Below are 24,209 nucleotides of genomic sequence, written 5' to 3' on the forward strand. Positions count from 1 at the left end.
TTACTAGTAGGAGCTCTTTCGGTATGCCATTGTGAATAATTTGCCATGATATTATCAAGAAATTTGGTGGCTTCACCCAAAGTAATTTCCATAAAAGTACCTCCCACGGCGGAATCTAAAAGATTATGAGAAACAAAATTCAACCCCGCATAAAAAATTTGTATGATAACCCAAAGATTTAACCCATGAGTTTGGCAATTCCTTAGCATCATTTTCATCCTTTCCCAAGATTGTGCAACATGCTCATGTTCAAGTTGCTTGAAATTCATGATCTGGGTTCTAAGGAAAATAATTTTTGCGGGCGGAAAATACTTAGTGATAAAAGCATCTTTGCACTTATTCCAAGAACAATACTATTGCAAGGCAAAGAAGAAAACCAAATTTTTGCATCTCGCAAAGAAAATGGAAATAATTTCATCTTCACAACATCATTGTCCACATCTTTTTTTTTGCATATCGCATAATTCCACGAATGTGTTAAGATGGGACGCAACATCCTCATTAGGAGTACCGGAAAATTGATCTTTCATAACAAGATTCAGCAAAGCAGTATTAATATCACAAGATTCCGAACTAGTGGCGGGAGCAATCGGAGTGCCAATAAAATCATTGTTCTTGGTATTTGAGAAATCACACAACTTGGTGTTCTCTTGAGTCATTGTGACCACGCAACAAGATTGCACTCAAAAACAGATCCGGCAAGAAAACGGCGAACGAAGAAGAGGGCAAATAAAACGACAACTTTTTGTGAAGTGGGGGAGAGGAAAACGAGAGGCAAATGACAAATAATGTAAATGTCAAGGTGATGAGATTTGTATTTAGGAACCTGGTAGATGTTGATGATCTTTCCCCGGCAACGGCACCAGAAATTCCTTTTGATGTCTGCTAGACTACATCCGTATTTCCCCAAAGAGGAAGGGATGATGCAGCACAACGACGGTAGGTATTTCCCTCAGTGATGAGACCAAGGTTATCGAACCAGTAGGAGAACCAAGCAACACTACGTAAACAACACCTACACAAAAATAACAAATACTCGCAATCCGACGTGTTAAAGGGGTTGTCAATCCCTTTCGGGTAATGGCGCCAGAAATTGGCAAACAGACGTGAGAAAGTTGTAATAATTTGATAGATAGATCTCGCGGGAACGCGAGATAAAATAAATTGCAGCAAGGTATTTTTGTATTTTTGGTTTAATAGATCTGAAAATAAAAGCAAATAAAATGGATCGCAAAGGCAAATATAATAAGAAAGAGACTCGGGGGCCGTAGATTTCACTAGTGGCTTCTCTCGAGAAAAATAGCAAATGGTGGGTAAACGAATTACTGTTGGGCAATTGATAGAATTTCAAATAATCATGACGATATCCAGGCAATGATCATTATATAGGCATCACATCCAAAATTAGTAGACCGACTCCTGCCTGCATCTACTACTATTACTCCACACATCGACCGCTATCCAGCATGCATCTAGTGTATTAAGTTCATGGAAAAACGGAGTAATGCAATAAGAACGATGACATGATGTAGACAAGATCTATTTATGTAGAAATAGACCCCATCTTATTATCCTTAATAGCAACGATACATACGTGTCGGTTCCCCTTCTGTCATTGGGATCAAGCACCGTAAGATCGAACCCATCACAAAACACCTCTTCCTACTGCAAGATAAATAGATCAAGTTGGCCAAACAAAACCCAAATATCGGAGAAGAAATACGAGGCTATAAGCAATCATGCATATAAGAGATCAAAGAAGACTCAAATAATTTTCATGGATAAAAAGATAGATCTGATCATAAACTCAAAGTTCATCTGATCCCAACAAACACACAACAATAAGAGTTACATCATATGGATCTCCAAGAGACCATTGTATTGAGAATCAAAAGAGAGAGAGAAAACCATCTAGCTACTAACTACGGACCAGTAGGTCTACAAAGAACTACTCACACATCATCGAAGAGGCACCAATGGACATGATGAACCCCACCGTGATGGTGTCTAGATTGGATCTGGTGGTTCTGGAACTTGCTTCGGCTGGAATTGATTTTCGTCGACTCCCCTAGGGTTTATGGAATATTGGGGTATTTATAAAGTAAAGCGACGGTTCGGGAGGCAACCGAGGTGGGCACAACCCACAAGGGCGCGCCAGGCGCGCCCTGGTGGGTTGTGTCCCCCTCGGAGCACCCCCAGGTGCTTCTTCGGCCCACTGAATGTCTTCTGGTCCATAAAAAATCCACAAAATGTTTCGCTGCGTTTTGACTCCGTTCGGTATTGATTTCCTGCAATATAAAAAACATGCAAAATCACCAACTGGCACTTGGCACTATGTCAATAGGTTAGTACCAAAAAATGATATAAATGACTATAAAATGATTATAAAACATCCAAGAATGATAATATAACAACATGGAACAATAAAAAATTATAGATACGTTGGAGACGTATCAAGAGACACTGTTGTGCTTTCGCAAGAGTCACGGCCGTGCCTCTTGGAAATGAAAAAAAATATGTTTTCTGTTTTTTTCTTCCGCGAGAGGCACGGTTGTGTTTTCGCGAGAGTCGCGGCCGTGCCTCCCAGAAACGAAAAAAAAGCGTTATCTCTTATTTTTTTTCTTCCGCTAGAGGTATAGTTGTGATTTCGCGAGAGGCACGGGCGTGCCTCTTTCGGAAAGGAAAGGAAAACCCGTGCTCCCGGTTCGGTTTTTTCGTCTAGGTTTTTCGTGAAAAAAAGTTCGTCAAAACCTATCAACATGGGATCTGGTTTTGAAGATCTCGACGCGAGGAATCCAACGGTGAAAAACGGTTCGAGATTTGGACTCACGGTTTAAGAGATAAAACGTTTTGAATAAACGGATCTACGAAAAAAAGGGAAAACTCAGAGGTTGCAACAAGTGACGCACATGTTGCAACAAGTGACGCATATGCAGCGCGCCACTTGTCGTAACCTGGGAAGGTGGGAGTGATCTTTGCAACGAGTACTCCTCAATTAGTGATTTTGTAGGGAACTGCAGCTCAAGGGAGCCGCGAGTTGGGCCGGCCCAGGCGGCAGGAAAAAACAACCTAGTTTTCTGTTTTACTTTTTTTCTTTTGTTTTTTGCTTTTCTTTTTTTACTTTTGTTCATACTTTGAAATATTCTAAATAAATATATTATAAAAATCACTCTACATATTCTTTTTGGAAAATGTCATTTAAAATGTTAAATGTGTACAAAGAAAATATTTATAATGTACATAAAAAATGTATACATAAAATATGTATGAAACAATTTAATCATATATTTTTAAAAAGTAGCATTTGAAAACAAATATTGAACAAATGTTTGAAAAATGTTAAGCAAGCATTTGAAATGTGAAAATGTGTATAGAAAAAATATTGACCATGCATTTGAATGACGAAAGAAATTTGCTCATGTATATAAAATGTCAATGAAGTATTTGAGGAAATGTTAAGAAAGCATTTGGAAAATGTTATATGTGTATAGAATTTTTTTGAACATGTGTTAAAAAATGATGAAAAATTCCGTCATGTATATACAAATGTTAATCAAGATTTGAAAAAAATGTTGAAACAGGTATTTAAAAAATGGTAATCAACATTTGAAAAATGTTAAATGCGCTTAGAAAATGTTGACCATGTGTTCCAAAAATGTTAATATTACGTTTAGAAAATATTAATCAAGCATTTAGAAATGTTAAAATATGCATAGAAAAAATGTTGATAATGTATTAGAAAATGTTAATGTGGTATTTGATTTTTTTAATCAAGTAGTTGAATTTTTTAAAAAGTGTGTATTGCAAAAATGTTGACCATGTATTAAAAAATTGTTAATCTTGTATTTATAAAATATTAATAAATCATTTGAAAAATATTTAAGATGTGTGTAGAAAAAATATTGACTATGTATTAAAACGTGTTAAATATGTATTGGAAGAATGTTAATCGTGTATTAGAAAATGCCGTTGACATATATACAAATTGTCAAATAAAACCAAAAGTAACAAGGAAAACCAAAATAAATTAAAACCCCAAAAGAAACAAAATAAACGAAAAAAAGAAAATGAAAAATAAACCAACGAATCAAATGCGAAAAGAGTAAAAAAAAACAGCGAAGAAAAAAGAAAACGAAAGAAGCATTGAAAACCCGAAAAGAAACAAAAATCCGAAAAAAAAGAAAATGTATAAAAACCGGCTCTTTTCCTTCTTGTAGGTCGCGCCCTATGTATTGTACACTGCGCAATCTCGATGTTAGCGCATTGTCTAACAGAGCTGCGGAGCAATGAGGAGATGCCAACATCGATCCCTCGCGCGCACCCATTTTTGACTCCATTTTATTCGAAAATATGCGAGATATAGCACTCGCAGCCAAACAGTCTAATAGGCTGATAATACACGGTCCGGCGGCCCAAACATGCCGCTGGGCCGGCATGTTTACAATTAGGCCGTGTCTGGGCCTGGGTGCACAGCATGCGGGCTGCATGTCGTGGGCCGGGCCGTGCCAGCCCATCTGGCCAGGTTTGGGCAGGGCCCAGAAAAAATCCGCGCGAAGTGTCACGCCGAGCATGCAACCACCAGCACACCACCGGTGCGGTGACCCCTCAAAAAAAAAAAAAAACCCACCGGTGCGGTGACCCCTCCTCTATCCACTCCCGCCCACGCTCGCAGTCGCAGCTCACCGCCTGGGAAGAGATGATGCTGATGAGGCCGCGGTTCCTCTCCCCCTCGCCGCCCTCCTCCCGCCGCGAGCCCCGCCTCCGCACCCTCACCGAGGCTTCCAGAGTCTCCTCGTGCTCCTACCCCTCCTCCGCCCGCCCTCCCGGCCCCGCCCCCCGCCCCTCCTCCAACAAGCAGCGCCCGCCGCCCAACCTCCGCCGCCTCACCGCCCGCATCGTGGACCTCACCCGCCGCAGGCAGCTCGCCCAGGTACGGTACCCCTGCTGCCGACCCATTCGTCCCGTCGGTTTTAGATTGGGGGTGGTTTCCCGTTCTCATTCAAGGCTCCGCTGCGCTCGTGGCGGATGCTCGGCGGGCGCAGATCATGGCGGAGGTGGAGGCGTCCAAGCGGCGCGCGCGCTCGGGAAGGGGAGGGGGTGTCAACATCATCGTGATGAACGCCGTGCTGGAGGCCTGCGTGAGCTGCGGCGACGTCGACCTCGCGGTCCAGCTCTTCGACGAAATGCGCGGGCCCATGGGGTGTGGCGTCGACGGCGTCTCGTACGGCATCCTGCTCAAGGTATGCCCCCCTCTCCCCTTCCACTCGTGTACCAGTGCTGCCTGAGACATTCATTATTTGGACCGCTATGATTCATGAACGCTCTAGGTGCCATTTCGAGTTTTTGCGTCATATTCAAATGCATTCACCATGCTCTATGAACTCCATTAAATTTCCATCTCAGATTGTCTGAGCCATCAATGTGTTAACTCTGTATGAACAGCCGCCTTATATTTGTCTTTTGAGGGGCAGCTGCCTTCTATTTGTGCTCCTCAGAGTATTCCTTCTCTAATCACCACATTACATTCTTGCACCTTCAAGGGATTAACCTCAGTGATATCTCTGAAAATACGTGGTGTATTTTGCTGATTGCCTAGTTTAAATAAGTGTCTGGTACAATCTTATAATCAATGTGCTATAACTGAAGGGTCTGGGGATAGCTAGAAGGATTGATGAAGCGTTCGAGATACTGGAATCAGTTGAGAAAGATACTTCTGATGGGAGCCCCCGGCTCTCTCCTCATCTTTTATGTGGTTTTCTAAACGCCCTTATCGAAGCAGGTTGGTGCAAGATGGACCGTTTTACAATATGTTTGTATGTTGCACCAAGTATATTGCCCCTTATGCACAAAATCACTAGAGACGCCAGAGACAACTACTAGAAGTCTAAGAAGAACACTATGGCGAGAATAAGTCATTGGTCGGAATTACAAAAATAGCTTATACATAAAAATCAACTGATATCAGAATCAAAGTCCTAAATTCAATTGGCTCATCTGTCGGAAGCAGTATTCTGGTGTATAAGTAGTATTCTGGTTACACAGGCATGCCCATGCCCTAAAATATAGTGTTAGTTTCAGTGAGTAAATTGTACTCCCTCCGTCCCATAATGTAAGACGTTTTTTTGACACTACATTATGGGACAGAGGGAGTATTTTATTGTGTGTATATCAAAATGGGTTGCACACATGAGCCACCTCTAAGCAATCTTTTCAGATCACACCACATTTTGTTGAAATCTAGTTTTGCTGAACTTATTTTATAATATGCTGTGGAAAAATAGCCATGGAAGTAGGAAAAAGTTAGTTAAACATACAGTAAGATAGCCAAAGCAGTTTGGACAAATGAGATTATCATAATCCACCACAATGCCGAATTGAGCTCTATTGAAGCAGATAACTTGGCTATGAAGCCACTAACAAATAAGGCTGTTGTTGTAAATAAACTGGCCATTGGCCGCATTTCTTGCATTTTTTTTTGAAACGGAGGCAATAGATTTGTTCATCCATCAATTAAGAAGAAGAGAGTTGCCCGGTTAATCAACAGAAAACCGGGCGAAGACTGTCAGAACCCGCTCACAATATACCCCACACACCACTCTCAAGAAAGCCTCGTCGAGGTATAGAAGGCATGTCACTACTGAATACTTACTCGTATAGTGGAGATAACAAAAGGATACATCACTAACTAAATAGCCCTATGTACTTAGGTTTTGGGTGTTTTTTTTTGTTGCATAGTGTAGTGGAGCCAAGTTTGATGTGTTGCTGATTGGTTATGCTTATGACATGTTCTCATTATAGATTATTTGTTTTTATTACAATATTCTATGGATAGCTGTTTACCACTGGAAAGTTTTCTTACCTACATTAGCTGTACGGTTACTGATGAAATTCAACTTCATATTTTGTCCAGGAGATATGAGGCGTGCCAATGCTCTCGTTGCTCGTTTTCGCCAAGTCCTTTACGAAGGACAGTCTGTGTTACTATACAACTTACTGATGAAGGTATCTCTTAGTTTCCCTTGCAATTATTTCCCTAAGTTATCTGTTCTTTTGCATTACTGTCTCAATTGTAGTTTCTGAATTGGACACCCTCCAGGGATACATAAAAAGCAACTTCCCTCTTGGAGCGTTAACTGTTAAAGATGAGATCTTGCGTCAAGGATTGAAGCCTGATAGATTGACGTACAACACCATCATTTTTGCATGTGTAAAATCAGCAGAGATTGAGAAGGCTTTCCAATTTCTTGAAGATATGAAGGTGTCACACAAGGGTTGGAAAGGCCAGTTTTAGCCACAAAATTTTCTTGCATATACATGTAGTTGCCTCGTCAATGAAAATTAGTTGCTCATAAATGCAGGATGAAGCTAAAAGGGATGATAATCCTGAACTCCTCCCGGATGCTGTTACCTACACAACATTACTTAAGGTTATTCATTGATTGCCTTAAATACTTTGACATGCTATTTTGGTTAATTGTGTATTCAGCATCATTTTATGATTTTAATTGTGCAAGTTATTGAAGCATGTTGCAGGGTCTAGGAAATAGCCAAGATCTTTATTCAGTTCTGAAGATTGTGGTGGAGATGAAATCATCACTTGTTTCAATTGACAGGACTGCATACACAGCTATGGCAGATGCCTTTCTAGCTTGCGGGTCCATTGACGGTAAGCTATATATTAATTTTTAGTGGGCCAATTTGCTTGGTAACACACTGCATCTTTACAGGTTGGAAAATAGAAGCGGTATATCACTAAGGGCATGTACAGTGGTTGATAATGCAGTCCTATCTTAAGTCCGTCACATAATCTAGAGATGTCAATAGCAAATGATGTACAATGGGTTATCTCTTAATGTTATCTCTAGTAACTAGATATACCTAAATATGTGGTGAGAGATATTGTTCCTAAGACCCCTAAAAAAAAAGATATTGTTCCTAAGAGATCATCTCTTAATTAGAAGAAGGCAAGCCTTTTCTTCTGGTTTCTCTTTCCTCCACCTCACCATTTATCCTACATGGCACTCATAAGATAGCACCATTGTACACGCCCTAACAAGTGGCCTAGCTCCCAGCTGTCATCCTAAAATTTGATGTTACTCTATTTTCTAATTGAGAGACCTTAGTAGTGCTACTGTTCTAACACCCCTTATTTTACCATTTTATATCCCAAATGGGGAAACGGCATATCCAATTTATAAAAGCACATTTAGGCTTGTTTGGGTCAATTGACAGAGACTAAACCCAATTCCTTTTATTCTTATGGATTTTTGTTCAGTTTTCAGTCCCATCTGAGGGAATTAGGTCTAATCCCTTTCCATGCAAACTAGCCCTCAAGACACAGTTACATTTTCGATATTCTTAACCAAGCTATTAATTCCAAATCATCCTATTCAGGGATCTTACGCCAAAATTAGAGCTTCTGTCATGAATTGTGGATGACTTGCTCTTAGAGTGGTTGAGTTACACATTGCAACTGTCAATTTGATATGAAATGATTGGAATCTGGTTTCCACATCTGTTTTTTTTCCCATCGTATTTGATTTATGACCCAGCACATAACAACTCGATGTTTACTTGCCTAAACCTCTGTAACAATTAAGCCTCGTGTGACCTTCTGTTTTTGAGAAAAACATTACGTGACTTTTTTCCTTTATAGTTCTTAGTTCCTGGCCGGTCCAGGATGCCAATCTGACATCAATGATTTATGTGAACATAAATATGGAAAGACAATCATGACCAGCATATTGGGAGAAAAGTAGTGCTATTGCATGTTCCATTATATTTGGACCATATATTGTGAGAAAGGAAGAAACCTAAACATTTGTATGCGACAATCTTGCTGCGCCCTTAGTTGTCACCTCTTACAAAAATCTTCTTGCACAATGTAACTGCAAATAGAATTCTCATGTTTGAATATGTAGCCTGGTTGGTTTAAAATATATTGCTACCTTCTGGGTGTAGATGTCCTAATATGCTTCTGTTGTTGTAGGGGCTCTTTGCATTTTTGGTGAGATAATAAAGCAGGCTGGCGACAACAAAGACTTGAGGCCCAAACCTCATCTTTATCTTTCAATCATGAGAGCTTTTGCTACTATAGGTGATTTTGATATGGTAAGGAGATTGAAAGAACGCATGTGGCCAGATTCAGTTGGATCCATTAGCCGTTCAGCTAAACAAGAGGCAGATGAGCTATTAATGGAGGCTGCTATAAATAACAATCAGGTACGCTAAACAAGAGGCAAGTCAGAAATTAATTTGGATTTGCTGTCCATGCAATACTTCGGTCAGTTGATTGCTAAGTCTACTGAAGTTTTACAGAATTTGGTAAAATAACAAGACCTTTTGTAGTGGGATGCATACTATGTAAGAGAACAGTTGCACCTGTAGTGCTGACGTGCTTACCATGGATGCACCCGAAAGTATATTCTGTTAAAAGTCTATGTACCGTTGAAGGGATCTTGCCCAATGAACCAACTTCAAAGTCCTTTCGTGCAAATATATTCTCATGTTGTTTCAAACCTGTAGATAATTCACTGTCTTCAGTTCGTGTAATTTTTTTTTGAAGTCACATTGTTGTTTTCATTGTTTTCTGCGGTTCTATGAGGCTTCACTATGGTGCTAAGAGTATATTGTTCCCCATTTGTCATACCACACTAGATGGATACTGTATTATTATTATTTTGTTTCTTAATTGCATGATTTTAATCACTTTAAAAGATTGTGTTATGTGCTGTCGAAATCTTGTGAATAGATTCCTCTATTTTTTTGTTTGTCTAAGAAAGATCTTGGCAAGACTGAGTGTAAAACTATAAAGGAAAAAACAGGCCTTCTCCAGTGATCCTGTGATTGGATAAACTCCAACATGACTATGTTACCAGATGCAATACAGCAGTGCAATGATCATGATTTCTTCACTCTTTGCAGTGTCTTTTCTCTTTGCCAAAACAGTCTTGAGATTTTCAAATGCCCATTTTCATGCGACTCAATGCCTTGCTGGCTGATTTATTGTTGTACAGGTAGACGTGGCTAGAAGACTTCTCAGAAGAATAGTTAACGGGAAGGAGCATTTCTCTTGGAGAAGTAGAGTAGGCCTGGTATGTTCTTTTAATTCTGCATTGAAGTTTGTAATCTAAGTACTAATTCTAATTCATTCATTGCTTCGATTATAAAAGTACATATACGGAATCTCAATACGACTTTGCGATGTTTTGAGTTCTGAGATTTAAATGTACTCCCTCTGTAAAGAAATATAAGAGTGTTTAGATCACTAAAGTAGTGATCTAAATGCTCTTATATTTCTTTACAGAGGGTGCTTGGCATGTTTCTTCGTGTTAGCTCGGTTAGGAAACAATTGTGCCTAAGTCATACTTTTATTCTGTTACTAGTATAAAATAGTTGTAGTGTTCATGTTGAATATAATGTCAATTGCTTTGAGCATTGTGATTTGTTATTGTATGCATGTAACTTAAGAGGCTATTGTAACTTAAGAGGTTATTGTATGCATGTAACTTAAATATTGCTGTCCTGTCCAAGTGTCCAGTATTATTTCTTCTGCTCTAAATTCTAAATGCGTTCTTCAGCAAACTCACTGTGTACTGAGATGAGATCACATGCTTTTCTATTATTTTAATCTGGAAGCAAATATGGCCATCTTTCTGTTAGTTTCACTAATTAAAGTTCAGGAGCATTGATCTGCTTTCTAACCACTATATCTCAGGAATTTCTTCCTTCTGACACCATATATCTTTGGTGAGATACAGATGCTCTAGTTGTTAAATACAGTATTCATGATATTGTTATGACCTCCTGTCCTGTCAATTTGAGAGGATACAAATCTGACTGGTACATATGAAGCATGGATTACGAGTCAAACGACTAGTCTAGACTAGTCGCTCGACTAGTCTACGAGTCGCACTCCAGCTGTCGACTCCTTTTCTCGTGTAGACTACAAATACGAGTCGAGCCGTCGAAGGACTAATCGACGACTAGTCTGGACTAGTCGTGCATCTTGAGTCGTTCGACTAAAAAAAAAATCCAGGCTTGCTCCAGAGAGAGCTGCCTCAGCTGGGACGAGGCGCCGCCAGCACCCACTGGCCTGCCACTGCCGCCGCCACCCACCGCTGGGACGGCGGATGGCGCAGCCAAGTGCGGCAGCCAGGCGGAGCTCGTGCTCAGGCGGCGGCCATGGCCGTGACCCGTAGGTGCGCGCGGCCTTGAGACGAGAGAGGAGGAAGAGAGAGAGAGGGGAGAGGAAAGGAGGAGGCATGGCGGTGGTCGGCGGGCTCGCCGGCGGGAGCGGCTGAGGCCGGCGGAAGGCGGCAGGAGGCGCGGGTCGCGTGCGCGCGTGCTCTGTGCGTGATGGCGCTGGCGGCGGCGATTGGGTAGATCGAGAGCTAGGGTTCCAGTGGTTGGGGGACTAAGTAGGCTGGCCACTTGGGCCAAATGGGCCAGCTGGTGGGTGGGGGGCGTGCTGCACGGTGCTGAGCTGGGCTGGGCCTGACAAGTGTTGACTAGCACTGCTGGTTTTATTATGTATATACTGTAATGTGCTGTACAGTTTACTACATACTACTACGTACTACTACTAGGTATTAGTAGTTGAGTACTACAGTACTATGTCGACTAGTCTAGCACTAGTCTAAGACTAGTCCGATTAGTCTATGAGTCTCAACCTCGGAACGACTCGTCGACTCGTAATCCTTGATATGAAGTAATAAGTCAACTTATGAAGACCTATGACTGAGCTTTACTTACCTGGGATACTAACTGTTAAGGGCATCCCCAAACTCTCGATAGCCAAGGCACCACAACCCTTGCTTTTCTAGCTGAATCCGTCTTCCTCTGGCCGACCCTCAAACATAACCGATATCCTAACAATCGCCAGAAAGTTATTTCTGCGCCAGTGTTTATGTGAATGTTTTCGTTTTCTCTCTTTTCGACCCGAACCCCAATCTTGGGGCCCAGCTTGTATATTTTAATCCGCTGGCTTACCAATCAGATCCACTACCCATCCACGAAATGGCGGCGGTTTCAATATAGGATGCAAGTTTTCAGCTGGAACATTTTCTATGGATTCATTTCATGCAACTAATGAAGCAAATAGTTTATTCGAGCCTTGCATGCCATTTGTTGTTGTGAAGGGCAGGAGCATAATTATCTATCCTTGGTACATGAGCTCTCTCCTGAAATGAATGCTTGCTTAGTTTTCATCTTATGCATTGCCAGTCTAGTTTCTGAAGTACAGGGCCAACATATACTCCCTCCGTATGAAAATATAAGACGTTTTTGTTGGCTAGTTTAGCCTATGTATATCTGGATTGGTGAAACTGCAAAGTTTTTTCGATGATGGGACTGGGTGCCAGGATGATATAGCAAATATTCTGTTTGTTTTGCCAATTCTATGAACTTGATCTGACGAAGTGGAAACGCGGTCATTGTTAAGTTTTGTTCCTTTCTGTTCATACCAGGTGGCACTCAAAGTTGAAACGCTATCTGGATTCACCAACTCTCCTCTTAGACCACATGTATTTCCACAGGTTGTGTATTCATTTCGTTGTATCTAATATCCACTTTAACTTGGTTATCTTAACTTCTGTCTAATGACATTGTAGATTCTCTTGAATGATCCTGTTGAGAAGTATATGATTCCGTTTCGAGAAAGTCGACCGTTAGGTGCTGACTTGATCTTGGAAAATGTTGCGATGCGATTCTTGAAAGACTCTGCAGTTCCTCTTGTGAATGACTGGGGAAGTTGTGTTGGAATAGTTCACAGCCGCGATTGTACCAAGGTATGAAATCTTTTGGAACAGCTGGAACTGAATTTTGTTGCAAGGCACAGTATTTTGACATCTTAACGGGCGGCATAGTACCTGGTGAGGTAGAAGCTGGGCGTGGCTGGCAGCATTAACTTACGCCGTTGAAAATCTGTGTTGTGTTCATTAGTTGCCCACTGTTAAGTGTTAACTAGAGAAGTAGGCTAGATGACACGAAAATGCATGTACTGTTATTGCTTGGATTGGCCTAATAAAGCTCAAGTATGGCGGTGCATAGGAGAGCGGCTAAATGGCTCCAGAGCTCATCTGCTCCCCTCCTGCCTATGAACAGTAAAAAAAAATACTACTCCCTTCGTTCCTAAATATAAGTCTTTCTAGACATTTCAAATGGACTACAATATCGAAAATGGTGTTTGGTGGCCGAGCACCCTGCAGGCCGGAATCAGCCCCGTCAGTGCTCGGCGCGATCGGTGCCCAGCGTGCATAAAGCTACCGTATAGCGACTGTATCCATAGAATAGTCTGGTGTACAGCGCCCGTATTTGCTAGTATTAAATAATCACTGCTGGCTCACGTACACGCAGGCACACGAGTGCAGCACAGCTGCATAACAGGCACACGAGATGCAGCACACCTGCATGTCTCGTTCACGCGCGCAACAGTCCCTGCCTCATGTACACGGCACGGAATTGACTTGGTCAACATGTTTGGTTTTCTTGTTTTTCTTCGAGTTTCTCTTATTCAACATTATATTTTGGGTTTCTCCTTTTTTTTCACTTGGTTTTTATTTTTTTTCCTTTCGTTTTTCATTATACTTCTTCCCATACGCGAAAAACATGGTTTCCTTTCGGTTTTCATTATACTCTTTCCCATACGCGAAAAACATTTTTTTAATAAGCGATCAACATTTTTGGGTATACACGTGCAACGTAGTCCGAACGTTTATTCAATATTTTTCACAAACTTGTTCAACACTTTGATACTTTATTCAACATTTTTTCAAAATACTTGGTCGACATTTTTATATATTCGTTCCACATTTTTTTAGTATGTCTTCAACTTTTCAAATACATTATTCAGCAATTTTCAAATTCTAGTTTAACATTTCCCATACACTCGTCAAGATTTTTTAATACATGTTCAACAGTTTTAAATGCTTATTAAACATTTTCAAATTTTTTGTTCATAAATTTTTTCATTTCTCTGTGTCAACGTTTTCTAATACTTATTTCAGCATTTTTTTTTCAAAATTACTTGTTCAACATTTTTTTCAAATCGTTGTTCAACATTTTTTAATATTTATTTCACCGTTTCTTCAAATACTTGTTCAACGTCTTATAAAATACATGATCAACTTTCTCATTCACATATGTATTCCATTGTATCAATTTCTTTTGTTTAGATGATAATGATTTTTCAGGTTTGCATTCCCCCCTTTTCTTAGAATGATTACTTAACTTTTCTTAACCTGAAGCAGAAAACTCCACATTAAGCGAACCTTACTCAAAGAGAAAACTACAGTTTTGGGTTAAAATTTTTTTTTTTGGGGGGGGGGGGGAGCCTGCATATTAGGTGATACACCAAGCAAAAGCAACACAAATACAGGACCAAACAAGAGATTTCACATTTGGAAACAGATCATGTCCAACTAAATTCTTCTGACAACAAACGATACTACGGATTCTGAGATTCGCTAAACAGGTGAAAAAAGTTACTATCAGTCTGAGGGCAAGCCGTTGCAATCAAACAGCCGCTCGACAAGGTGTGGATGCGGCGCATTGATGCAGGTGCTTAGATCAGATTATAAGGGGTGGTACATATGTGAACACAAAACAGAGCACAACCATGCACAATCGGTTAACCGCATGGAGAAGCTGCACTGGAAGTCGCACCGGCACATAGATAGGTATACCAGAGACTTGGTGAAGCAGCTAAGAGAAAACAATATCAGCAGCTATGCTTCAAATAGTACTCTGGCTAGGAAGCTGGTAGGAGTAGGGTTCCTACCGGGCCTCCGGCGTAGATTGTACGGACAAGGAGGAGGACGAGGGCTGGAGCGGGCGCGCCGGCGATGAGGCGCCGTCGCGGCTAGGGTTGGGTGCGGCGGCTAGGGTTCCGGCTCCTTGGGGAGCCGGGCAACAGAAGATTATGGGAACGTTTGGATCCCTCGCCTGATTGCCTCGCTAGGCAGGGCCAGCCTTGCCCACGGAGGCGAGCCAAATCGGCTCGCTCGCTCAAACGCGAGAAAAGCTGGAAACTGCTGGTAACGAGGTGTGCTCGTCCAGAAACCAAATGCTTCGCCTGCTTGCTGGGTCAGGCTAGGCGAGCGCTTGCCTGAGATCCAAATGTTCCCTATAATATCTTTATTGCTTGCCTCAAACGGTGTCTTACAACTAGTATTTATAACTTTAGCCTAAGATAACTTGCCTAATATAACTTGCCTAAGATAACTTGTGGGTCAAGCCCCTAATACTAATGCCCGGTGGGCCTCTTTCTGGTATAGACCAAACCGGTCATAACATCTCTCCCCGCCTGCGCAAACAGCTCGTCCTCGAGCTGAAAGTCTGGATAGTGTTGGCGGAATTCGTCACGCTGCTCCCAAGTAGCCTCCTCCTCCGGAAGGCCCGCCCACTGAACGAGGATGAACCAGACGCCACGACGGAGCTGCGCCTGCAACACCTTTGCCGGCTCGAGAAGAATGCGACCATCGGCGAGTGGAGGAAGCGCCGGAGGAGCCGCCGGTGGCTCGCCTCGGAAAGGCTTGAGCAGCCCAACATGGAAGACATCGTGGATGCGAGCACGGGCTGGAAGCTGAAGACGATATGCCACCTTCCCAATGCGCTCCAAGATAGGGAAGGGCCCGGCGTAGCGAGGGCCGAGCTTGCGCTTCGCGCGCGGGTCGAGTGATTGCGTAGAGCGGTGGAGGAGACGCAGCCACACCCAATCCCCCACCGCGAACTCCGCCTCGCGATGATGATCGTCGTAGTAGTGCTTGGCCAGCTGCTGTGCCTGAAGGAGACGCTGACGAACCTCAGCAAGCATCTCGTCACGAGTGCGGATAAGGTCACCCGCAACCTCCGTCCGAGCCGTCTCCGGGTCCACCGGAAGTATAGGCGGGGGTGGTCGACCATAGACCACCTCAAACGGCGTCGCGCGCAGGGCAGAGTGATAAGAGGTATTGTAGCAGTACTCCGCCCAAGAGAGCCAATCCACCCAAGCGCGAGGCCGATCACCTGTCACACAACGCAAATACATGGCAATGACCTTGTTAACCACCTCGGACTGACCATCTGTCTGAGGATGGAACGCCGTACTCAGGCGGAGTTGGACACCCGCCATCCTGAAGAGATCGCGCCAGACATGGCCCGTGAACACTGGGTCCCGATCACTGACGATCGAAGCAGGGAACCCGTGGAGACGGACGATGCCGTCGAAGAAGGCCCGGGCCACTGACGCCGCCGTGCACGGATGGCCGAGCGCGATGAAGTGGGCGTACTTGGAGAAGCAGTCGACCACCGTGAGAATGACCGACTTGCCGCCCACCTTGGGAAGGCCCTCGATGAAGTCCATGGAGATATCCGCCCAAACCTGAGACGGCACCTCCAAAGGCTGAAGTAAGCCAGTCGGCCTCATGGTCTCCGTCTTGTTGCGCTAGCATGTCTGACAAGACCGAACCCAGTCGCGGACCAGGGCGCGATCGCCAGGGACGTAGAAGTCGGCGCGAAGACGATGGAGGGTTTTCTGCACACCCTCATGACCCGCCGAGTGGGCGAGCTGTAACACCTGGTGACGGAGATCATCATGCGCCGGAACAAAGATCCGGCGCCCATGGAGAAGCAGTCCGTCAGAGAAGCGCCAAGGCTCCTCCAGGTCGCCGGTCGTGAGCTGCTGCTGAAGAAGGACGGCGTCGTCGGCCGTCGCAGTGGCGCGGCGAATGTCGGCGAAGAGACCGAACGTCGGCCCGGAGCGGATGCACAGGGCCGCCCCGGCGGACTCGTCGGTGGAGGAAGCAGGGTCGGAGTCGCGACGGGACAGCGCGTCGGCCACGATGTTAAGACGGCCCGGCCGATACTTGACGGAGAAGTCGAAGCCGAAGAGCTTGCTGATCCACTGGTGCTGCGGTACGGTCGACAACCGTTGGTCCAGCAAGAACTTCAGGCTGTAGTGGTCCGTGCGAATGTGGAAGGACCGTCCCCACAAGTACGGCCGCCAATGACGAACGGCCTGTACAAGGCCAATGAGCTCCCGCTCGTATGCTGCCAGCTTAAGATGGCGTGGAGCGAAAGGCCGGCTGAAGAAAGCGAGGGGCCCATCGCCCTGATGAAGCACGGCGCCGAACCCGGCGCCCGAGGCGTCACAGTCCACCACGAACGGGCGGTCGAAGTCGGGCATCTGGAGGACGGGGCCCGTCGTAAGGGCCCCCTTGAGGGCCTCGAACGCCGTCGTCGCCTCGTCGTCCCAGGCGAAAGCGTCGCGGTGAAGCAACCGCGTGAGGGGCGCCGCGATGAGCCCGAACTCCCGGATAAATTTCCGATAGTAGCCGGCGAGGCCGAGGAACCCGCGGAGAGCCCGCGGCGAGTGAGGCGTCGGCCATGCAGAGACGGCCGCCACCTTGTCGGCGTCCATAGCCACCCCGTCGGCCGAGATGACATGGCCGAGGTAGGCGACGGTAGGTGTCCCGAACGAGCACTTCGAGCGCTTAAGGTGGAGGTGGTGCGCCCGAAGCTCGTTGAAGACGATGGCGACGTGCTGGAGGTGCTCGGCCCAGGTGGCGTTGTAGATAAGAATGTCATCAAAGAAAACAAGCACAAACCGCCGTAAGTAGGGTTGAAGGACGTCGTTCATCAGGGCCTGGAAAGTCGCCGGGGCGTTGGCGAGGCCGAAGGGCATCACCAAGAACTCGAAGTGGCCATGGTGGGTGCGAAACGCCGTCTTGGCGATGTCGTCTGGATGCATGCGCACCTAATGATAGCCCGACCGGAGATCGAGCTTGGTGAAGAAGCGCGCCCCATGGAGCTCATCCAAGAGCTCGTCGACCACCGGTATAGGGAACTTGTCCTTGAGCGTGAGCGCGTTGAGGGCGCGATAGTCGATGCAGAAACTCCACGTGCCGTCCGATTTACGGACGAGAAGCACCGGCGCGGAGAAGGGCGACGTGGAGATCCGGATGATGCCTGCCGCGAGCATAAGGGCACACTGTCGCTCCAACTCATCCTTCTGCAGCTGAGGGTAGCGGTAGGGCCGAACCGCCACGGGGGTGGAGCCCGGTACGAGGTGAATATGATGGTCGTACACCCGGGCAGGTGGAAGACCCCGTGGCTCGTCGAAGAGGTCGCTGTGCTGCTGTAGAAGGGGATCCAGGAGGGGGTGCTCGGCCTCCTGGGACGCGGCGGCCAGCTGGAGGTGTGGCACGGCTGGCGCGGTGCTCCCAAGGCCGTCCCACCGGATGCGGCGGCCCAGCCGCCAGAACGTCATCGAGAGTGCGTCGAAGTCCCACAGGATGGGCCCGAGGGTCCAGAGAAAATCCACCCCGAGGATGAAGTCGAAGCAGCCGAGGTCGATGCCTGCACATGTAATGGAGAAGTGCTCGCCACCGATGGAGATGGGAACGTCGCGGGCGAGCCCATGGCACCGGAGGCGATCGCCGTTTGCCACCGTGATCCGCAGGCGCTCCCCGCCCGTGGTCGGCAGTGCTAGCCGACGCATGGTCGCCGCGGGCAGGAAGTTATGGGTGGAGCCAGTATCCAGCAGGGCCACCAGCCGCTCGCCATGGACCGTCACCGGTAACAACATGGTCCGCTCGCCACGGATGCCGGCGAGAGCGTGGAGGGAAACGACGCACGCCGTCGCCGTGGAATCCGCGGGTGTGTCCGCGGCCGCCGCAGGTGGTGGCTCGTCGGTCGAGTCGTCCGCCTCGGTGTAGTCGACCGTCTCCAAGTAAAATAGGCGGGGGCAGACATGGGTCGGCGTGTAGGGCTCATCACAGTTGAAGCAGAGGCCCTGACGGCGACGCTCCTGCTGCTCGGCCGGTGACAACCGACGGAAGGGCCGGGTGGTGGCCGGAGGTGCGGTCGTCGTGGCTGGAGGAAGCTGGCCCAGCGATGGTGGAGTCGGCGCTGGTCTCGGCCGCCCCGGCCGGCCGGTTGCTGCAGCGCCTGAGCTCGCTGTTCGAAGGCCCGGGCGTAGTACATGGCTGTCTGGAGGTCGGGGGGATCCCGGAGCTCGACGTCCACGCGAATATGGTCCGGTAATCCGCCCACAAATAACTCGACGCGCTGAGTCGCGGAGACACCCGGCGCATGGCATGCCAGGGCCTGCAAGCGGTCGGCGTAGTCCTGCACCGTGGATGTGAAAGGCAAGCGGCCGAGGGCCGCCAGTCGGCTCCCGCGGATAGGAGGCCCGAACCGGAGGAGACAAAGCTCCCGGAAGCGCTCCCATGGTGGCATGCCGCCCTCGTCCTGCTCGAGGGCGTAGTACCAAGTCTGCGCCGCGCCTCGGAGATGATAGGACGCGAGCTAGGTACGATCCGAAGCGAGCGTCCGCTGCCCTCGAAAGAACTGCTCGCACTGGTTGAGCCAGTTAAGGGGGTCCTCCGTGCCGTCGTAAGTGGCGAAGTCCAGTTTGGCGAAGCGAGGGGGTGTCGGGCCACCGTGCCCGGGAGCTGCAGTCAACGGCAGTGCATGTGCCGGGTCGGGGATCTCTGGGGCGTAGTTCGCCGAGCTGGAGGGACGATCAAATCGGAGGGAGGGCATTGGGTGTTCCGGCGCCGTAGTATACACCGGGTCCGGAGACGAGCCGGCCGCCCATGCGGGAATCGGCGATGGCGAGGGCCGGAATTGCACCTGGTGAAGGGGCCGGCCAGTAGGTCGGGACGCGGGTGGTGGTGCTGTCGATGGCGGCGGCGCCTGGTGGTGCTGCTGCACCGTCGCCTGCGTCGTGGGGGCCGGCGGTGGCGCTGGGAGGAATTGCTGAGGCGGGCCCCCCAGCGATGCGGTGGCGGTCGGCCATGCTGGCCAAGGCGTTCCCGCGGCCGGGTAGTGCGGCAGTAGGAGCGGCGGCGGAGGCGCCCCTCCGTAGGGCGGACCACTGTAGCGGCGGCGGCGGAGGCGGACCACTGTAGCGGCGGCGGCCCATAGGCGGTGGTGGCGGCGCTCGGCGGCGGGGGCTGGTGCCCGGCGAGGTAGAGGGAGATGCCCCGGACGGCGTGGACGAGTTCTCGCAGGGTGCCCGACACCTCCTCGGGCGTCAGGAGCGGGGGCGGATCCGCCGTGGTGGTGGTCGTCGCTGGCGCGGTGGTGGTGATGGTCCCGGACGTGATCGCCGGCGCTGGCGGCAGCGGCGGCGGGGCGGACGTGGATGGCAGCGGCGGCGGTGATGGAGGAAGCGACATGATCGGCCTGGTGTCTCTGGATACCAAATTGGTAGGAGTAGGGTTCCTACCGGGCCTCCGGCGTAGATTGTACGGACAAGGAGGAGGAGGACGAGGGCTGGAGCGGGCGCGCCGGCGATGAGGCGCCGTCGCGGCTAGGGTTGGGTGCGGCGGCTAGGGTTCTGGCTACTTGGGGAGCCGGGCAACAGAAGATTATAATATCTTTATTGCTTGCCTCAAACGGTGTCTTACAACTAGTATTTATAACTTGCCTAATATAACTTGCCTAATATAACTTGCCTAATATAACTTGTGGGTCAAGCCCCTAATACTAATGCCCGGTGGGCCTCTTTCTGGTATAGACCAAACCGGTCATAACAGAAGCGAACTGGGAAAGATCACATCGCATGGTCCCTCCGGCTAGTTAACAAACCATGAGCTGCGCCACTTCGTCCAACTTGGTGTATCAAATTTTCTAGGACAAATCGTCAGTGTGTAACCGCCAACATAATATGCCCATTTTAGTGCACGAAATCACCTGAAAACATCATTTCTTTCTTTCTTTCTTTTCGAGTCATGAAAACATCATTTCTTGCTTGACGGGTTTAAAGAAAAGAGAAATTGTGCATAATTCAAATTGTTTTGCCTGTCACATCTCGGAATGACATTTTTCCTTCAAATGCATTAATTGTCTAGATGCATTTTCCAAATTACTTTTGCATCACAATTTTTTGTTAGAAAATTCTGGTGACAAATTTCCTTTTTAACACGTAAACACAGCCACCCTCGCATGGATTCAGTTTATGATGAAATTTTCACATGCTATCAACAAAAATGCGTTTGGATTGTTTGTCGTTTTATACAAGCATTTTTTTTGAAACAACCGCTCCCCTAGCACTAATAATTTCGTTACCAATTGAACAGACACCAACCCCCCTTAGTTCTTTGATGTCATACCGTAATTGCGGCTCACGTCAACCCCATGGCACTCCAAGTGTACTAATCGACATTTTCTAGGTGTGAAAATTCCAAGAAATCCTCATATCTTATATGCACATGGGCAGAAGATAAATCACACATATGGAATAATATTTCTTGTCGACCCCTTTAACAAAGGATGGAAACCGTTCGACTATTTTTTGCCAACCACAGATGTTACCCAATGTTCCTAATCATTTCAATAAGATGCACTCTACCATTTTTTATGGCGACTTTTTTCCAGAGGAAGCTAGACAAAAATTATGCTATTTTTTCATTTTAAATAATATTTCTTATTTCTTAAGCAGCTAAAAGAACACGTTGTGTGCTCATATTCTATTTTTAAATGAATTGCGCTCACCAGGTTTGTCACCGGTTTTATTTGTATTTTCTAACTAGCACTGCATTAACTTGTACGAAGAACCGTTTTTGGGTTTGTTGCATCATAGTAGTTGATATTCCCCGCACACCCAACCAAATCCCAAAACTAGAAGAAGCACAATTTTTGACAGATCTGCGAAATGATTACCTGAATGGCACTCCTCGGAGAAGAATTCCATCCCATCGATGACGAAATCGCTCATGTCCAATGTGCCAGTTTTTTCCTTTTAGAATATCCAGTGTGCCAGAATTTTTTTTGAGACAAATCCAGTGTGCCAGATGAAGGGGACGACGGTATCATTAGTTGGGCCATCCATAGCATTTAATGACACACCAGGCCGGCCCTAGCACCACATGTGAAAATTTTGGTTACACACACGGCCCACGTAGAATGCTAGCACAGCAGCGAGGCCCCGATGTATTTCAACTTTAGCAGTCCCTGTATAGCTGCGAAGAAACGAGCGCGCACACATCGCGAAGCTGCATTGCACGGCGCGAGATTCCGGCCTGCACGGTGCTCGGCCACCAAAACGCCACACTCCTACAATATACGGATGTATGTAGACATATTTTAGAGTGTAGATTCACTCATTCTTATGTAGTCATTTGTTGGAATCTCTAGCTTATATTTGGGAACGGAGGGAGTAGAAAAATAAAAAAGAAATCTGATTTTTTTTTGACATGGAACATGTTTGAGTGCTTGAGGACCGTGCCAATTTTCAGCTCGTTAGGACATCTGAGTAGCTCTCAACAAAAACAATAAAATTGGGGTCTGTGAAAAAGTGTACTGTTCATGCATTATTCCGACCGATTTGGTTTTTTGCTGAGAGCTACTTAGATGTCTAAATAAGCTGAAATTTGACACGGACCTCACGCACTCAAACATCTTACATGCAAACAAAAATCAGTTATTTTTTGTTTCTTTTAGTTTTTTTTTGTAGTTCACCAAGATCAGATGAGCTCGGATATTCGGTAGGCACTATTGCCTGTTGGTGTAGAGTTTGAGGAACACCGGTCAGAAGCATCGGCGGTGCCATTAGGATACTTGGTTCAGTTGTCCAGGAAAGAAGTAGAAAAATGTACGGGCAACGTCATACGAGTCGAGTCGAATCCATTCTTTGGATGGTAGATCAGATGTAACTGTCGGTTTACTCGGAGGGGGTTAATTATTCAAGTAATTTCGATTTGCACGGAAGGACAAACCTATACTCCACTTTCAATTGCAACATATTTGATATTTTCTCTTGGAAGCATTCTCGCGTGACCCTGAACACTTTTATTTTCCTTTTGCAGATGGACTCGCCTCTTCTTTCAATGGCGAGGCCACCACTGTGCGTGCCTTGTTCAACCTCGCTGGAGCACGTCATTGATCTCCTCCTCAGAGAGAAGTGCGAGATGGTGGTTGTGGTGAAAAGCGGCAACATGTATGAAGGCAGTTACACATCCAGCTCAAGGCCGCTGGGCGTTTTCTCCCTCGGTATCCTGTCGGAGGCCACCGCCAACACGGCAAACACCCACGACGAGTGCGTCCCGGGGGCAGCCACCTAGCCAGGATCCTGAAGCCAGTACACGTAGCTATTCTTGTGTTGTTGTCTACGAATCTACCATGATTCGTCATCAGTATGCTTACTAGCGACAAGTCGTTTTAACGCTGTACATGTCGATCGAGAAGAGCGGAAAGTTTTACCGTGGCAAATCTGTTAAGCTGACCCTACCGCTCTGTGCGAGTGATGTAACCTCTGATGCATACACGCAGCAAAGGTGTCAGTGGGCCAGAAGTTCTCACCCGGTGTCTGTCGACTCTGGGTGATGCTCCACGATGGCCCCGGCTTGTCGTACACGCATCTTTGTCCAGTCGGCACCACCAATTATGGGGAAGAAGAGCAGTGCTATGCATACCGTAGGTCTAGCCAGCATTTTATTGCGGGAGAGATCCTAGATAGGTCTGCCTGGCTGTTGTTACCTTTGTCCAGGTTTAGATCCCGACGGGTAACCAAGAAGCAGAGGACAACACGTGGTATATTATGTTCTATTGAGGTCTTCACGTACAGTGGCTTTATTTGTATGTCCTGAATCTCTGATCTAGCCATTGAAGGCCTGACTGACATGTGTCCCAATTCAATGAATGAGCAGCGCCGTTGGGCAGTAACTTCATCGCTTCGTGCTTCCCGGGCAGAGCGTACGGTTACGACATTCACTCCGTTGGGGCCGCAGCAGCAACTGTACTAGGAGCATTCTGTACCTATATTTTTTTATGCTTCCTGGTGGTATCGTTACAACATGTATAGGCGCCAGCCACGGGTTTGCATGGAGTCTGCTAGCCACAGCATGCAGCTACCGCGCGCCATGGGTTTGCACTGAGTCTTCTAGTTACAACACGATGATATGCAGCGACAACAACGCGGCAAGCGTTGTAAAAGCAACCAAAGATGATATGCGGCACTACACTGGAGCACGTACGTACTCACTTGTCTTCCTGGAAGAACGTCAATGGCGGCACGTAAGCTTTTGCGCAACCCTAGCCATCTGCCCATCTCACCCGCTCGCTCGCCGAGGCCGGCTCAGGTCCGCAGCTAGTACGCCTGCCACTGCCAGTGGCATCTATATTACACGCACCGCAGCAGCACTGCCCGCGGCCCGCAAGGCTGTGACAAGGTTTGGATCGATGGACCACCTCCTACGGCAAATTTGACAAATTTGATCTATAAT

General features: G+C 46.8%; 1 protein-coding gene across 1 annotated transcript; it reads left to right on the forward strand.

Annotated features, from left to right (window-relative positions):
- Positions 1–4,641: 4,641 nt before the first annotated feature.
- Positions 4,642–23,236, forward strand: LOC109735625 (pentatricopeptide repeat-containing protein At5g10690). The gene is made up of 12 exons (XM_020294839.4): positions 4,642–4,930; positions 5,043–5,240; positions 5,647–5,779; positions 6,911–7,002; positions 7,097–7,258; positions 7,359–7,427; positions 7,534–7,666; positions 8,990–9,222; positions 10,017–10,094; positions 12,468–12,536; positions 12,612–12,788; positions 22,794–23,236. Exons 1-12 carry the CDS (start codon positions 4,697–4,699, stop codon positions 23,046–23,048), a joined length of 1,833 nt encoding a protein of 610 aa, XP_020150428.1. The 5' UTR covers positions 4,642–4,696; the 3' UTR covers positions 23,049–23,236.
- Positions 23,237–24,209: the final 973 nt, after the last annotated feature.

This window comes from Aegilops tauschii, chromosome 5 (genome assembly GCF_002575655.3).
Source record: "Aegilops tauschii subsp. strangulata cultivar AL8/78 chromosome 5, Aet v6.0, whole genome shotgun sequence".
Classification (NCBI taxonomy): domain Eukaryota; kingdom Viridiplantae; phylum Streptophyta; class Magnoliopsida; order Poales; family Poaceae; genus Aegilops; species Aegilops tauschii.

Excerpts from the sequence above, each read along its gene's own strand:
- LOC109735625 (XM_020294839.4), top strand. The coding sequence starts at position 4,697 with ATGATGCTGATGAGGCCGCGGTTCCTCTCCCCCTCGCCGCCCTCCTCC. Across the intron at positions 7,428-7,533 it reads CCTACACAACATTACTTAAG|GGTCTAGGAAATAGCCAAGA; the intron begins GTTATTCATTGA and ends AGCATGTTGCAG. Across the intron at positions 10,095-12,467 it reads GGAGAAGTAGAGTAGGCCTG|GTGGCACTCAAAGTTGAAAC; the intron begins GTATGTTCTTTT and ends TGTTCATACCAG.